The sequence below is a fragment of the Carlito syrichta genome, unplaced genomic scaffold, assembly GCF_000164805.1.
Source record: "Carlito syrichta isolate Samal-C Ts95f unplaced genomic scaffold, Tarsius_syrichta-2.0.1 Scaffold301780, whole genome shotgun sequence".
Classification (NCBI taxonomy): Eukaryota; Metazoa; Chordata; class Mammalia; order Primates; family Tarsiidae; genus Carlito; species Carlito syrichta.
Window position 1 is genome coordinate 518,330 of NW_007245876.1, and position 16,389 is coordinate 534,718.

General features: G+C 42.6%; 1 protein-coding gene across 2 annotated transcripts in view; it reads left to right on the plus strand.

Annotated features, from left to right (window-relative positions):
* Positions 1 to 4,710: 4,710 nt before the first annotated feature.
* The window catches only part of LOC103257519 (WASH complex subunit 2A-like), a 68,967-nt gene continuing 57,288 nt past the window's right edge, over positions 4,711 to 16,389 (plus strand). Inside the window, exons 1-4 of one of the 2 annotated variants that reach the window (XM_008055219.2) lie at positions 4,711 to 4,737; positions 4,832 to 4,954; positions 5,743 to 5,907; positions 14,623 to 14,685. In XM_008055219.2, coding sequence (XP_008053410.2) covers positions 4,735 to 4,737; positions 4,832 to 4,954; positions 5,743 to 5,907; positions 14,623 to 14,685 — 354 coding nt within the window. In that variant the 5' untranslated portion in view covers positions 4,711 to 4,734. Of the gene's footprint in view, positions 4,738 to 4,831; positions 4,955 to 5,742; positions 5,908 to 14,622; positions 14,686 to 16,389 lie in introns of those variants that run through there. The other variant, XM_008055221.2, reaches the window with a different exon arrangement.

Consider the following 16,389-nt stretch of genomic DNA (forward strand, 5'->3'; position numbering starts at 1 on the left):
GATGAATTGGAGGTTTTCTCTTACCTCCTTGCTCAGTGGCCTACAATTAAACTTCTCAGTGTCTTGGCACATTAACATACTGTGTGCAACAGGCAATGAACCTATTATGGTACAGAGTCAGAAAAACAAGGTGAGAATTTTCAAGGGTCTGGCAAGAGAAGTTGGAGGTTAATATCAATGGACTTTAGGCATAGTAGGCAAGGAAATAAAGCTAAGAGGGTAGAATGGAGGGAAAGAGGATCACTGAAGAAGCTTGGGTTAGTTGAGTAAAGACACAGAGGACCAGGGAGTTAGAGAGAGATCAGAAAGTTTAAGAGGCTGCTCTATTGCAGTTCAGGTTTAGAAGTCACAAAGTTTCAGGTGATAAGGTCCAGGATGTGGGATACAGATTGAGGATGCCCATGTTAGATAAGGAGCAAGTTTAGTAACTGGCTCAATTTTACCAACCAAGTTCTAAAGTGTTTTTTTTGTTTGTTTGTTTTTGTTTTAAATGAATGTGGGGGAATGACTAGGAGGTTGATAGATGGCAACTTAAAAACAAAGTTCCCTTAATGTCCCAGCCTGAGCAGTTTCTTATGCCCAGTGCCTGGAAACATTGAGACTAATAGCAGTTGTCATTGTAGAGAAAGTGTTTAATATTCCAAAGGAGCTGAGTGAAGAAAGCAAAGTCTATTTCTCAAATCCTCCTCTGGATGAATTTTAGGCTAGGGTTTTCAAAGGAATAATTTGGTGAGCAGAGGACTAGGGAACGGGCCCTGCTGATTGGTTAGGGATGAAGTCATAGGTGGTGTTGAAACTCTGAAAGTGCAAGATCAGTTTCTAGGAGGGGATCACAGGACTAGTGGAATCAGTTTCTTGGTATGTGTCTTGGGTCATGGGGCCTCAGGTCCATCAGAATGCAAAATCTGAAAAGCATCTCAAGCATCATTCTTAGGCTTTATAATAGAAAGGCTACCTATAAAGCAAGTCCTGTAAACATTGGCTACTGACCTCTGGGCAGTCAGCCATTATAGACATAAGGTATGTAGTGTAGCAGGAAAAATAGAGAGATCGTGACACCGAGACTATTATAGGAAGTGGCACTTTATTATGCTGGCTAGCACAGCACAGCGGGCCCGAGAATTTTATGCATCCAAATCAAGCTCAAGCACCCCAGAACAGGTGACCTGGGGTCTTATACCCTCGTTTAGGTAAGGGAGGGGGGGTCGTGTTGAGTGATTACATACTTTCTTTGGAACCTTACAAGGGTGTACTCAGCAAAATCAGATTTTTCAAAGAACAAATGGTTTCCAGGAACTGCAGGATTGTAAACCTCAGAAGGGGGACTTTAGATAAGACTCTTTTTCATTTCCATGAAACAGCCAGTCTCTAGGCCATTTGGTCTTTCTTTTTTTTTTTGAGTTGGAGTCTCACTCTGTTGCCCAGACTGGAGTGCAGTGGCCACTCCCGGCCACCGCAGCCTCGACCTGCTGGGCTCCGGCGATCCTTCCGCCTCAGCCTTCCGAGTAGCCGGAATTACAGGCATGCGCTACCACGCCTGGCTGATTTTTTGCTTTATTGTAGAGATGAGGTCTTGCTGCCCAGGCGGGTCTCGAACCCGCGGGCTCAGGCAATCCACTCACCTCAGCCTCCCAAAGGCACGGGATTACAGGCTGAGCCACCGAGCCCGGCCATTTGGTCTTTCTTAAACAAAAGCTGCCTGACACCGGGCGGGCCTTTAAAGTTGCAACTTGCCTTTCAAAGGGAAATACCTTTAACTGCTATCAACCTTTCCGTCTTGCCGCTGGGCTAGTGGCAGTCCAGGTGAGGCCAACTGCTGATCCCGAATCAGCCACATGTGTTTCTGTGTTTATTCACTCAATCACACAAGAAATATATTTGAGTATATGCTGCCTCCTGCCACAGTAGTAGGTGGGTTCCCTGGAGATTAAAGCCGCTCAAGCCCTTTGGCTCATCAAATCATAGGATGCCATCAAGGATATCTGTGAACCCTCAAGCTCATTGTTTAAGTAAAAATATGTTTATTGGTTTCATGGGCAACTTCCACCATCCCCAGGAGCCAGGACATGAAGATAATCAGTTGTTCTCTATTGAAGTGAAAGCAAATTTAGAAACAACAGATTTACAGTGGCTCAGCCTGTAATCCTGCGCCTTTGGGAGGCTGAGGTGAGTGGATTGACTGAGCTTGTGGGTTCGAGACCCGCTTGGGCAGCAAGACCTCATCTCTACAATAAATAAAAAAATCGGCCGGGCGTGGTAGCGCATGTCTGTAATTCCGGCTACTTGGAAGGCTGAGGTGGAAGGATCGCCGGAGCCCAGCAGGTCGAGGCTGCAGTGGCCGGGAGCGTCCACTGCACTCCAGTCTGGGCGACAGAGTGAGACTCCAACTCAAAAAAAAAAAAGAGAAAGAAACAACAGATTTGTTAATTTCTAACCATAACTCCAACTTTGTAGGGCTTGGGTCTCTTTTACAGCTTTTACCCTGTGGCCCTATATTAATTTTATATATCTAGTTTCATTAAGACACTAACAACTCCAGCTTTAGTGTTAACACTCAGTAAGATACATTACTGTAACGTATTGAATCACAGTGTGGGTTTTTCATTCTGATTTTTTACCCGTTGACTAACTTATTTTCTCTGTACTTCAGTTTCCTCAACTATAACTTGGGGGTAATGCTCCTTTCTTTCTAGGTCATTGTGAAAAAGAAAAATTTACAAAATTCTTGGTAAATATTGAACACATCATAAATGCTATTATTATTAAAGGAGAAACTGGTACATAAATACATGCTCATAGTACAATACTTTAGAATAAACATACAGAAAATGACTAGTCACTTAAGCTGTACTTGGAATAATAAAGGACGTCTTCAATGAGGTGACAACTGAAGTGACTACAAAAGAAAGCCTAAGTAGTTGCGTGAACAAGTGCATGGGGGAAGTGGCGGGATTTAGGTTGAATGTTCACCTTAAGCCAGGCTGCAGCTGGGCTTGGTGGCTCAGCCTGTAATCCCGTGCCTTTGGGAGGCTGAGGTGAGTGGATTGCCTGAGCCCGCAGGTTTGAGACCTGCCTGGGCAACTTGGCGAGACCTCATCTCTACAATAAATCAAAAATTAGCCAGGCGTGGTAGCGGGCACATGTAGTTCCAGCTACTTGGAAGGCTGAGGTGGAAGGATCACCAGAGCCCAGCAAGTCGAGGCTGCGGTGGCCGGCACCAGCCACTGCACTCCAGTCTGGGCGACATAGTGACTCCAACTCAAAAAAAAAAAAAAAAAAACCAACAAAAAACCCCAAAACATTATAGGCTGGGCGTGGTGGCTCAGCCTGAAATCTCAGCACTGGGAGGCTGAGGTGAGAGGACTGCTTGAGCCCAGGAGTTTGAGACCAGCCTAGGCAACTTGGTGAGATCTTGTTTCTACAAATCACAAAAAGTAGCCGGGTGTGGAGGCGTGCATTTATAGTTCCAGCTACTTGGAAACCTGAGATGGAAGGATAGTCTGAGCCCAGCAGGTGGAGGCTGCAGTGGCTGTGAGCCTCCAGCCTGGATGATAAGAGTGAGACTCCAACTCAGAAAAATATATACATTATTAAAAAACTCAAAAAAGATGTATAACACTTCCATTGCCTTGCTTAGCTATGGGTGGCCATGTGCTCACTGAGCTATGGCCAGGCCGTTTTCTGGCTTTGGCCCCCTTCCCTACCTTGGGGAGGTGAAGCTCCTCTTTCTTTCTCACTCTAATTTACTTTTTAAAATAAACTATGCTTTCTAATCTAAAAAAAAAAAAATAGTATCACACCCTGCCCAGCCACGTATCTTTTGTACCCTCTCTGAAGACAAAAGCACAGAGATACTAAATAACTCGCCCCTGGGCACACATAAATGGAAATAAATTGGGATTTTTATTTTAGAGCGGGGGTCTTGCTCTGTCGCCCAGGCTAGAGTGCAGTGGCGCGATCACAGTTCACTGCATCCTCGGTGGTTGGGCTCCCGCCTTAGCCTCTGAAATAGCTGGAACTAGAGGTGTGAGCCAGCACACCTGGCTGGGTTTTTATTTTTAAAAGTTGGTTTGGCACAAGAGCGACTCAGAAAAGGGAACTTCAAGAAAGCGTGAGATAGAATAGCAGGATCACTGAGTGCTAGTTGAGAGCTAGGACAGTCGAGGATGGATTATAGAGTTTAGGCCTGTCATGAGAAGTTTGGCCTTGAGTCTAAGAGCAATGCCCAATGAAGGATTTTAAAGAGGCGAGTTGAAACTGAACAGGTCACCAAAAGCATGATGATGCCCTGGCAGATCAGTGACGCTCCATTTACTGAGAGCCCTGTCCAGGCAACGGATTTGCAGTAAGTGGATAAGTGCTGCAGAGGCCTTTTCCTCCGCCCACGCCGCCCAATTTCTAAAGCCCCCAGGCTGCGTGCCCCTTAGGCTCCTTTAGGGAGAGGGACCGCAGCGCTACTGCGCCGACTCCACCTCTTCCGAGCCCCCTGGTCCCGCTCCTCCAGTTTCGCCCGCCAAGCCCAACGAAAGGTTTCAAATTTGGATCCCAGCCACAGCTTCCTCCCGGCAGTGCCGCGCGTCCGATCACGTGCAGGCCCAGTCACGTGACACCAGATCACGTGAGGGCCGGTCACGCCGGGGGGCGGGGGCTGCCTGGCTGGGGTCAGCTTCCGGAGCTCTGTGCTCCGCGGGTGCTGCGTCAGGGGCTTGGAGCCCGCCGAACCGCGCGATCGCGATGGTGAGGGTGGTGGGCTCGGCCGGGGCTGGGATGGGGCCACCACCACCGCCGCCGCTCGCAGGGTCAGCCCCTCTTCTCGTCCTTTCCGCTGCAGATGAACCGGACGACCCCAGACCAGGAGCAGACGCCGGCGACCGAGCCCGTGTGGGAGCGGCCCTGGTCGGTGGAGGAGATCCGCAGGAGCAGCCAGAGCTGGTCACTGGCGGCCGACGCCGGCGTGAGAGGCGGGCCCCGGGGACGCGAGGGGAGGGCGGGCCGCTGGCCTGCCAGTCGTAGTACGGGATCCCTGATTCCGCCTGCACCCAGGCGGTCTCGCCGCCTGCCCTCTTAGGAACGCGCACCCCCTTTGCACCCTGGAAAACTCCACCGTGGCAATCCCTAGTCGCCAGGAAGAAGGGCGAATCGGTGGGTCTCAATCCACTGAGTGCTTGGACCTGGATTGTGGCCCAGTCACGGAGTTGTCTTCGTTGTTTGAGTTTCCCAGCCGTGCATTCAACTCCATTGGTTTTGAGGGGCAGATCCGTTTCTGCCGCTCTGAGGAATTGCTAGGGCATTAGTGAGGCGATTCCGTGTTGGGACCTGGATTGAGTGGGGTGGGAGACAAGGCAGTACGAGTATCTTTGAGTGGTACTCTTCAGCCAGGGGCCCAGAAGTCTCAGAACTTTAATTCCAAAGTCCCATAGGAATAGGGTTTTTGGATGAGTGGTGGTTGGTTATCTTACCGCTGGTCTGTCATCCTTGTAGAATGACAGCCAAGCAGGACTTTAAAATTCTAAGACCACGTCTCTAAAAATAAAATTTAGCCGGGTGTGGTGGCTCATTGCCACTCTTGATGAGTTTTTTTTTTTTTTAGTGTTTTTCAATGCTTCTTGGTTTTAGTACTGTCAAAGTAGCATCTCCAATATTCCAACTTACACAGAGATGAAAGGACATGGGTTTTTTGTTTTGACACACAGAATAGATGCATGTAATATTGATACTACTGTATGTTTATATTTAAAATAGCTACTACAGTTTCTCCAGGAATTCTCACAGCAGACTATCTCTAGGACCCATGAAATCAAGAAACAAGTGGATGGACTAATTCGAGAAACGAAAGCCACAGATTGTCGCCTGCATAATGTCTTCAATGACTTCCTTATGCTGTCTAATACACAGTTCATTGAGAATGTGAGTTATTTAGTTACATTATACTTATATATAGTTCTTTTTTGGGGAGTAAGAGATACTGTAATTTTTTGTACTATTCTTTGTATTATTCCAATCTTAGTGTATGTGCTGCTGAAGCAATTATAAGAGATATAATTTTAAATGCCCTTTTATAGTGGTTCTTGGTAATTGAAGATTTTGTCCTAGGATTAGTGCCTTTTTTTAATAGTTAAGTTTTAAGTTTTTTATTTTCAGGGCTTTACAAAAATTTAGTATAAGATTTCCTCATATTCTGGTCTTTCCATTCCTTTTTTAATTTTGAGAGTAGTCAGCAGTTGTGCTGAATTGTGTGACATTCAAACTAGCCTTGTCATGGCATGTTATGTATGAACAACCTTATACCTGGTCTGATCCTCTGGACACCAGTATGTGGCTTCAGTTATTAATTAGGTTCATTATTGTCTGATAAATGATATTAAAGGGATGTGTGCGTTTACTTGGAATATTTTCAATTCAAGTTTTCTTTGATGATTGAATCAGTGATACAGAATTAACAGCTTACTAAGCTTTAATCCATGTGTGATTTTTGTCTATATGTTTAATGAATTTCTGCTAGATGCTAGGAATATATAGGTAAATTAGTTAGATCCTGTACCTTGGTAAATAGTATAATTCCAGAATAAAAAGGAAGTGTGACCGGAGCCAAGGTGAGTGAAGGGGAGACTTGTTAAGAGATGGGGATAGAGAGGAATCTTAGTTGAACCGATCTGTATTTCTATTAGGATGTCCAGCTTTCTGAATATCAACATTAATTTGTGAAAAGAGGATTGTTAAAGTAGGGTAGCTCCTGAGATTGTTAGATGTAAAGTAATAGAAAAGATTTTTGAAATTGCAAGATTATAAAAGCTCAAGATTTAAGATTGTTAAGAGAATACCATGTAATGCCATGTAGGTAACTTTCACAGCATGTTTGTGCATTTTTTTAGTAGCTCAGGTTGAAATGCCACTTCTAGTCTTTTGTGAAGCTCTGTGTAGAATACAGATGTTTATAAAGATTTTGGAGTTCTCTTTGCCAATTAATTTCTTTAATGGCAAAGGAAAATTAATAAGTGTGAAATATAACAAGTATTTGAGTAAAATCAGTAGTTTTCTATGGTTTATACAGAATGCCCGTGCATCATCCTGAGCATTTATCTCACTTTTTGGTTTAAGGGACTCTAGGCTCTACTCCTTTGGTGTATTCAGCTGTGTCACTTTTCATCAAGCTGAATTTGGTGTCCTTTTTAAAATTTTTTTGAGTAGGAGTCTCACTCTGTCATCCAGGCTGGAGTGTAGTAGCACGCTCATGGCCACTGCAACCTTGACCTGCTGGGCTTAGGTGATCCTTCCACCTCAGCCTTTCAGGTAGCTGGCACAGGCGTGTGTTGCCACACCTGGCTAATTTTTTGATTTATTGTAGAGACAAGGTCTCGCCAAGTTTCCCAGGCTGGTCTCGAACCCTGGGCTCAAGGAATCCTATTACCTCTGCCTCCCAAGGTGCTGGGATTACAGGCTTGAGCCACTGTGCCTGGCCTGGTGTCCTTTTAAATATTCTTGTTGCACTCATTCTGTACCTTTCTTGCTGGATCAGGTACCCAGCTCTTCTCTGCAGTCAGTGTTGTAGCACCAGACTGGGTAAGGAATAAATTTGGGAGGTTTCTTTTGTACCCAGTGTTCCCATACCAGGTTGATACTGGACTGGTATCAGATTGATACTTTAGTGGGGAGAAGTGGTGGCATCATAATCTTCTTGTTTTTGAATCATGGTGTTTACATCTTCTCTTTTTCCAGCTGTTCTTTACTGGCCAAGTTTTCTTAGATTCTGAGTTTTCAATGATTTGGTTTTTGTGGAGTTTTTTTGTTTTTGTTTTGTTTTGGTAGTAGTTCTTTATTTCTGTCCACTTCTGTGAATTTCCTGTTTTTCCATCCATCTCTCCATCCCCTTAGTCTTAGTGTTAAGTCCTTGTACCCCTTCTCTTCCAGTCTGCAGCCAGAACTCTCTTGATATGCTGGTTACCACTGCCAAATCTAACTGCTTCCTAGATCTCCTATAATGCCATGTTATAGATTTGTGATGTTGAGAGAATAACTAATGCTTAGTAAAACTCTGGAAAAATCTATTTGCTAATTTACATTTGTTAGTGATCTGACTTTTTTGTGTGTTTTTGCAAATTTAACATCAGGACTCATGCATTATAATTTGGGCTTGAATGATAGTGCCATTTGGTTTCATGGTAGTTTACTGGAAAGATTATTCAAAGTCAGATAGGTTTATTTTTGGTTTTATTAATTATTCTCGGAAGCAAACTACATTACAAAGTTAGTTTATAAAGGTGCAAACTACATTACAAAGTTAGTGAAATAGGCCAGGCTTTCTAGGGCAAGGGCAGTCAGGACTTTCTAGGGCAAGAGAAATTAGTACCATTAGTAAAGGCTCAAGAGGGCTTTCTGAGGGAGTAGAAACACTAATTAACGTTGCCAGTGTTTTAGTGCCTAATTAAAAGGTAGCACAGTTCTTAAAAGCTTCGTTAATCTGTTAACTTAGGAATTTTACCCTGAGATATTAAGTGTCATAGTAAATGACTTCAGTTTGTTAAAAGATCTTGTAAGGGAGGATTTTTCTTTTTAAAGTCAATTGTTTCAAAATCTTTCGTTTTGTGAAAGTAAACAAAAAATAAGAAATGAAACTTAATTTTTCAGGTTATCTTTCTATTTATAAAAGCTGATTTTTGGTCATTTTCCCCACCTTTTCTATCTTCCTCTTGAAGAAACAAATGGAGTTGCTGAAAATGTCAGGTACTCAACAATTAGAGAAAGAGGGTAAAGCTCAAAAGCCTTCATGGCCTCTATAACTTCCTGCACAGGTTACCCTTTGCACCTGCCTTATTTTACATGATGTTCCTTGTTTTCGACACTCTAGCCTTCTTCTTTCTTGGAGGTACCACATGCCCTGCTGCCACTGGGCCTTTGCTTGCATTCCTTCATGTGCCTCTGCTGATTGAAATCTATCTTCCAGGTCTCAGCTCCTTGACCCTCTGCACTAGGCAAACTGGGTGAAAGCACTTGAAACATCATATACCATTCTTTAGTAGATGTCTCACAATTTCAGTTATTGATAGGATTTGAGGTCTCCCCTACTAACTCCCCTACTAAATCAAGCCCCATATTGTTGCCACATATTGTATTTGTAGGATCCAGCAAAAACCTAATATATAGGGACTCAGTGAATATTTGAACCAATGAATGAGAGTATATATAAATGAAAAGGACCAGGGCTGTGTAATATATTAAGGAATCCCCAGCCCTGGTCCCCTTTTCCCCAGTTACTTACTTTTCCCTTTTATCCAATCACCCCAAATGAGAAAAAGCTCCTTTCAGGGGAAATACCAAAGATATTTAACAGTTCTGTGTATAGTTATCTGATTGTAAAAGGATCAAGCTGTATATGAAGCTGTGAATTGAGCCTAGTAGGAGTGAAGAAACTCTGGTGGTTAGTGTACCTGAGATGTGCAGTCCAGCTCACTCAGAAGATCCCATAGGTTGTAGGTCTTTGCTGGTTGGTGTCTTAGATGTCACGTTTGGCTTCCCAGTTACAGGCTACTGATACCTTGTCATGTAGTTTTAATTTTATTTTAATTTATTTTTTATTATAAAGATGTAGGGTACAATTCAGGGTTAGGTATACAAACGTTGATTAGGTAGGTACTCATGTTGATGAGGTGTGCCCCTCCCTCCCCAGCAGTTTCCCTCAACTGCCAATCCCAACCCCCTCCCCTGACAGTTTCCCACTACTGCCAATCCCTTTCTTATAGTATTATAATTGTTCAAGGTCTGCTTATGAGTGAGAACATATGGTACTCTGTTCTTTGTTTCTGTGATGGATCACTGAGCATGATCGACTCTAAATCCATCCAAGTTGCTGCGAAGTCCGTATGTTTGTCCTTCTTTATGGCTGCATAATATTCCTTTGTGTATATGTACCACATTTATTTATTTATTTATTTATTTATTTTTTTGAGTTGGAGTCTCACTCTGTCGCCCAGACTGGAGTGCAGTGGCCACTCCCGGCCACTGCATCCTCGACCTGCTGGGCTCCGGCGATCCTTCCACCTCAACCTTCCGAGCAGCCAGAATTACAGGCATGCGCTACCATGCCTGGCTGATTTTTTGATTTATTGTAGAGATGAGGTCTTGCCATGTTGCCCAGGTGGGTCTTGAGCCTGCAGGCTCAGGCAGTCCACTCACCTCAGCCTCCCAAAGGCGTGGGATTACAGGCTGAGCCACCGAGCCCCGGCTTGTACCACATTTTTAAAATCCAGTTCAGCGTCAGTGGGCAGCATGATTGGTTCCATGTTTTTTGCTATTGTGAATAGAGCTGCAACAAACATACATGTGCAGGTATCTTTTTTGTAGAATGATTTGAGTTTCTCCGGGTATATTCCCAATAAGGGAATTGCTGGGTCATGTGGAAGGTCAATTTCTAGTTCTTTCAGAAATCACCACACTGTCTTCCAAAGAGGTTGCACTAGTTTGCATTCCCACCAGCAGTGTAGAAGCATTCCTTTTTCTCCACATCCTCGCCAGCATTTGTTGCTTTGTTATATTAGTGATGGCCATTCTTACTGAGGTTAAGTGGTATCTCAATGTGTTTTTGATTTGATGATGAGTGAGTCTGAGCACTTTTTCATGTGTCTGTTGGCTGCCTGTATATCTTCTTTTGAGAAATGTCTCTTCATGTTTTTTGCCCACTTTTTAATGTGGCTGTTTGTTTTTTTCCTTTTGGCACGTTTGAGTTCCTTATAGATCCTTTATGTTAGGCCTTTGTCAGATATACAGTTGGTGAGGTAGTTTTCAATGACTGCAACGGAAAAAGTAGGCTGTTGAAGTCCAGACTTCAGCATACAACTCAACCTTTTGTGTTACTTGCCTTGTTCTATAAATGCTGAAGTAACCTTGGTAGCTGCCATTCTTAAAAAGTCTCACTTTTAAGATTTACTTATAATACTTTTTGGAGTCATCATTTTGAAAATTACCAAAGTAATTTGTGATCTTTATAGAATAATTAGGAAAAGTAAGAAAAAAGAAAAATTGTCTGAAATTTCCTCAGCTGGAGGTAAGCCTCTCAATGGTTTGACACTTATATTCTAAGTCCATTTCTCATGTAGATGCAGGCTTAAAATAATTAAATCTACCAAAAAAAATTACAATTCCACCACCTCAGATAAACCAATGATTGAACATTTTGGTGTATATAGTTCTTTAGTTCTTTCTAGTCTTTTTTTTTTTGAGTTGGAGTCTCACTCTGTCACCCAGACTGGAGTGCAGTGGCTGCTCCTGACCACCGCAACCTTGACCGACTGGGCTCCAGAGATCCTTCCGCCTCAGCCTTCCAAGTAGCTGGAACTACAGGCGCGTGCTACCACGCCTGGCTAATTTTTGATTTATTGTAGAGATGAGGTCTCACCAAGTTGCCCAGGCGGGTCTCGAACCCACAGGCTCAGGCAATCCACTCACCTCAGCCTCCCAAGGCGCAGGATTACAGGTAGAGCCACCGAGCCCGGCTATTTTTTTTTAAACCTTTTCTAGATGACTCTGTGTATATTTGTAGCCTGCATTTTAAAAAATATTAACTTATAAGCATTTTAACTCATCTTTGAGACTTCTGTTAACCTTTATTCTTGTTCTATTATATGACTGTGTCTCATATTTAACAACTCTTCAACATCAAAGGTTTTTGTGAAATAGTTCATATAAATAGAAAGTTCAGAGAAGACCCACAAATGCTAAGCACCTAGTACCAATACATTTTAATATTTTGCCATATTTGCACCAAAGGCTCTAAATCCCCATTTTTGTCTTTAAATATTTTGGGCGAAGGCTTCCTTATATTTCTGCCTTTTTATTCTTTTTATCTAGAGAGGGATTTCTTTTTTTTTTTCCCATTTAGATAACATTCATTGTGTAGTTGTTGTTTCTCATTGACTTAAATGTATGAATGTTCGTGTTTGTTTATGTGAGTATAACATTAGGCTTCCAAGTAATTGTTTCTGGCCTCTGCTTTTTATTGTTTCTCTGCTGTCTGCCAGCATCACAATCTTAAATCCTACAGATTTCCAACAAGTTTTATTAGAAAAAGTCCCAGTAACTTCTGTTTATTCAGAATTATCATGGTTATTAAAATCTTTAGCTTTTTACTTAATCTTGTGTGAATTTGAGGATTGTCTTACTACTTTGTGCCACAGAACATTCTATTAGCATATTTGATTGGAATCGTATAGAATTATAAATTTGGTTGTTGTGACTTTCTACTGTAAATCATGATCCCATGAGCATCTTATTTGCATTTACACTTATTTTTCTTGGAACTATATTTTAAGAAGTCTTGGGTCAGAGGTTATGAACATTTAAAAACAACATTTTTTGATCAGATTGGTTGATTTTTTTTTTTTTTTTTTTTTTTTTGAGTTGGAGTCTCACTCTGTCGCCCAGACTGGAGTGCAGTGGCTGCTCCCGACCACCACAACCTCGCCTGCTGGGCTCCGGTGATCCTTCCGCCTCAGCCTTCCAAGTAGCTGGAATTACAGGCATGTGCTATCACGCCCGGCTGATTTTTTGATTTATTGTAGAGATGAGGTCTCGCTGCCCAGGTGGGTCTCGAACCCGCGGGCTCAGGCAATCCACTCACCTCAGCCTCCCAAAGGCGTGGGATTACAGGCTGAGCCACTGAGCCTGGCTGGTTGATATTTTTTAAAAGGTAGACAGCATCCATTGTTGCCAGAGATTTGGGAAATGGGAGCTTGAGTACACTAGTGTCAGGGAATTGTTATACATTTGTGCATAGGAATCTGGAAATGGTTATTAAGATTTTAGAAAGTTTTGCGGCCAGGCACAGTGACTCATGCCTGTAATCTCAACACTTTGGGAAGCCAAAGCAGGAGGATTTCTTGAGCCCTGGAGTTCAAGATCAGCCTGGGCAACATGGTGAGACCCTGTCTCTATAATGTAAATAAGTGAAAAATTTAAAAAAGATTTTAAAAAGCTTTGTTCTTTGACTTGGCAAGCCTATATTTTGGGAAGTCTATAGAATTAAAAGGACTAGTGCCTAAGAATATGTGTGTATATGTTCTGAGCAGCTTTGTTTACAATAGCAAAATCTGGAAATCTCCTTGATATTTACCAATAGGGAACTGTTGAATTAATTATGGTCGAGTTTATACCATAGAACATTATGTAGATATTTAAAAGTTTGAGTTAAGTCTCTATGCAGTGACCTAAAACGGAGCATTGAGTGAAAAAATAGAGCAGAGAAATGTGTATAGTATGAATGCATTTTTGTTTAAAAGCAGGAAAGGTAGAACTCTGAATATGTACATCTGTCTGTATAATTTGTGTAAGAACCTCAGGACACAGAGCACACATATACCTTAACATATATATAACTTAAATTGGTTATTCCAAGGATTAGGCTGGGAGTAGAGAGGGAGTTGTTTTTAAATTCATCTCTGTTATATATGTCTTTATATTGACTTATACTTTTAAAAATTGAGATAGAATTCATATACCATGATATTCACTCTTTTTTAAAACAGTACATATCTCAGTGGTATAGTCATAAAGTTTTGTTGTAACCATGGCCACTATCTAATTCCAGAACATTTCTGTCCACCCATTTATGTTGAGTTTTTATAACAAGCATGTTGTACTTTGGTAGTTAAAAAAAAAAGTTTAAAAAAAGGAAATCACAATAAGTTGGCAGAGTGAAGGGTCTCTTCTGGAAGAGTCTTGCTGCTGTGCTGAAAGGGTTGGTAAGGCTGGGCATAATAGCTGGTTGTTATTCCAGCGCTTTGGGAGACCAAGGTGGGAGGATCCCCTAAGGTCAAGAGTTCAAGACCAGCCTGGCCTACATAGCAAGACCCTGGCTCTACAGAAAAAAAAGAAAATGAAAAAAAAGTTGACAAATGCTTGACCTTCTGGCAAATGGGTGGTGGATTTTACCTGCTTTTGTGTAAATGGGGTAATAAAAATTTATCAGCCATTTTATCAGCAACTTTCATTTATCAGAATGAAAATTTTGCTTTCATTTTTTTCTTTAAAAGTTTTTTTTTGTATTTTTATTTTTTAAATTAGAATTATAGATTTTATATTAGAGATGGCGTCTTACTACGTAGCTCAAGCTGGTCTCAAACTCATGGCCTTGAGCTATCCTTCTGCCTTGGTCTTCTAAAGTGCTGAGGTTACAGACATGAGCCACTGTACCTGGCAGTCTTACCATTTTCATTGCTTCAAATGGTCACACTCTTGTTACCTAGTTGATAAGTTATACCAGTCGACTTTCTCAGTAGTAGCCTTGGTTGAGAATACCTCTATCATTGTCCATCAACATTATGTATTAAGTTAAAGGAAAAGGTTTGAAGACCGGTATCTTATTGTTTTTGCAACTCTTTGGTCAACAGTGAGGTTGAACTTTTTTCTTATTTCCTAGTCATTTGTATCTTTTAATTTAATTTTAATTTTTGGTGAATAGACTGTTGTTCTTTGCTGTTTGTCTGTGACCCACTGGTAGTGGCCTCAGCCATTTATTAAATAATCATTTCCTTTCCCATCTTTGTCCTTTTTACTGTATATTGAATTCTTATGTTGTGATTTATTTCAAATGATGTTTTGACCCTTTACAAATGAACTTGCTTCCATATTTAGCGTGTATACGATGAAGAAGTCGAGGAGCCGGTACTCAAGGCTGAGTCAGAAAAAACAGAACAGGTACTTGTATTAAACCACTCTTCAGTTGAGTTTCTGACTTAGAGAAGAAATGTGGTAGAGATTTGTAATGTGACTGATGTGGGGATGGTGTGCAGGGGATGGGTTCTAGGGAAAAGGGCAAGATTATTCCTGACAGCAGCTCAACAGTGGAACTCTTTCTTTGTTTCTGAAATGTAGTGTATTAAGTAATATATCGATTAAATCCCCAAATTCTGGCATAAGAATAGAGCAGAGATCAACAAACTTTTCCTGTAAAGAGCAAGGCAGTAAGTATTATATGCTTTGTGGGCCACATAGGTCATGTTTTGCGGTGGCTTCATGCATTACAGATGCATCAGCAGTCTTCCTTGGGTGTTCTTACATTGTGGACCAAAATATAAATAAAAGGTTCTGGGTTAGACTGACTTTTGAGCACTCTAGTAGAGGTTTTCCCCTTTCCCTCCCACTCAGGAAAGCACAATGGAATGTGAATACATTTATTATGGGAATAGCTTTTTTTGTTTGTTTGTTTTTGTTTTTTTTTTTGAGTTGGAGTTTCACTCAGTTGCTCAGACTAGAGTGCAGTGGCCGCTCCCGACCACCGCAGCCTCGCCTGCTGGGCTCCAGCGATCCTTCCGCCTCAGTCTTCCAAGTAGCTGGAACTACAGGCGCACGATACCACACCCGGCTAATTTTTTGATTTATTGTAGAGATGAGGTCTCGCTGCCCAGGCAGGTCTCGAACCCGCGGGCTCAGGCAATCCACTCACCTCAGCCTCCCAAAGGCGCAGGATTACAGGCTGAGCCACCAAGAGTTGGAGTCTCACTCTGTCACCCAGACTGGAGTGCAGTGGCCACTCCCGGCCACCACAGCCTCAACCTGCTGGACTCCAGCAATCCTTCCGCCTCTGCCTTCCAAGTAGCTGGAACTACAGGCGCACACTGCCACACCCGGCTAGGGGGAATAGCTTTTGAATCAGCTCTAATTTATTTATAAAATACAAATCACTTGGAAGGTTGGTACTTTATCAGCAACTATTAGTCAGAACAGATGAATCTTTTAGACTAGGAAAGGATGTTACAAACTGACTACAGTTCTACCTATTCCCAGCGTTAAAAAAATAAAATTGACTGGGCTTGGTGGCTCAGCCTAATCCCCAGCACTTTGGGAGGTTGAGGCAAGTGGATTACCTAAGCCTGTGGGTTTGGGACCAGCCCAGGCAGCTTGGTGAGACCTTGTCTCTGCACTAAATAAAAAATTAGCCGGGCGTGGTAGCACATGCCTGTAGTTCCAGCTACATGGAAGGCGGAGGTGGAAGGATCGCTGGAGGCCACAGGTCGATGCTGGGCTGGCCGTGAGTGTGCCACTGCACTCCAGCCTGGGCGACAGAGTGAGACTTCACCTCAAACAAACAAACAAAAAATTATTTTAATTTTAATAGTATTCAAGGATTTGCTAACCATTTAAGTGCAGTAGTATCTGGTTATACCAATTCAGGGTTCCATTTGAAAGTGAGCCGGGCTTGGTGGCTCAGCCTGTATTCCCGCGCCTTTGGGAGGCTGAGGTGAGTAGATTGCCTGAGCCCATGGGTTCGAGACCCGCCTGGGCAACTTGGCGAGACCTCATCTCTACAATACATCAAAAATTTAGCCGGGCGTGGTAGCGCGCGCCTGTAGTTCCAGCTACTTGGAAGGCTGACGCGGAAGGATTGCCGGAGCCCAGCAG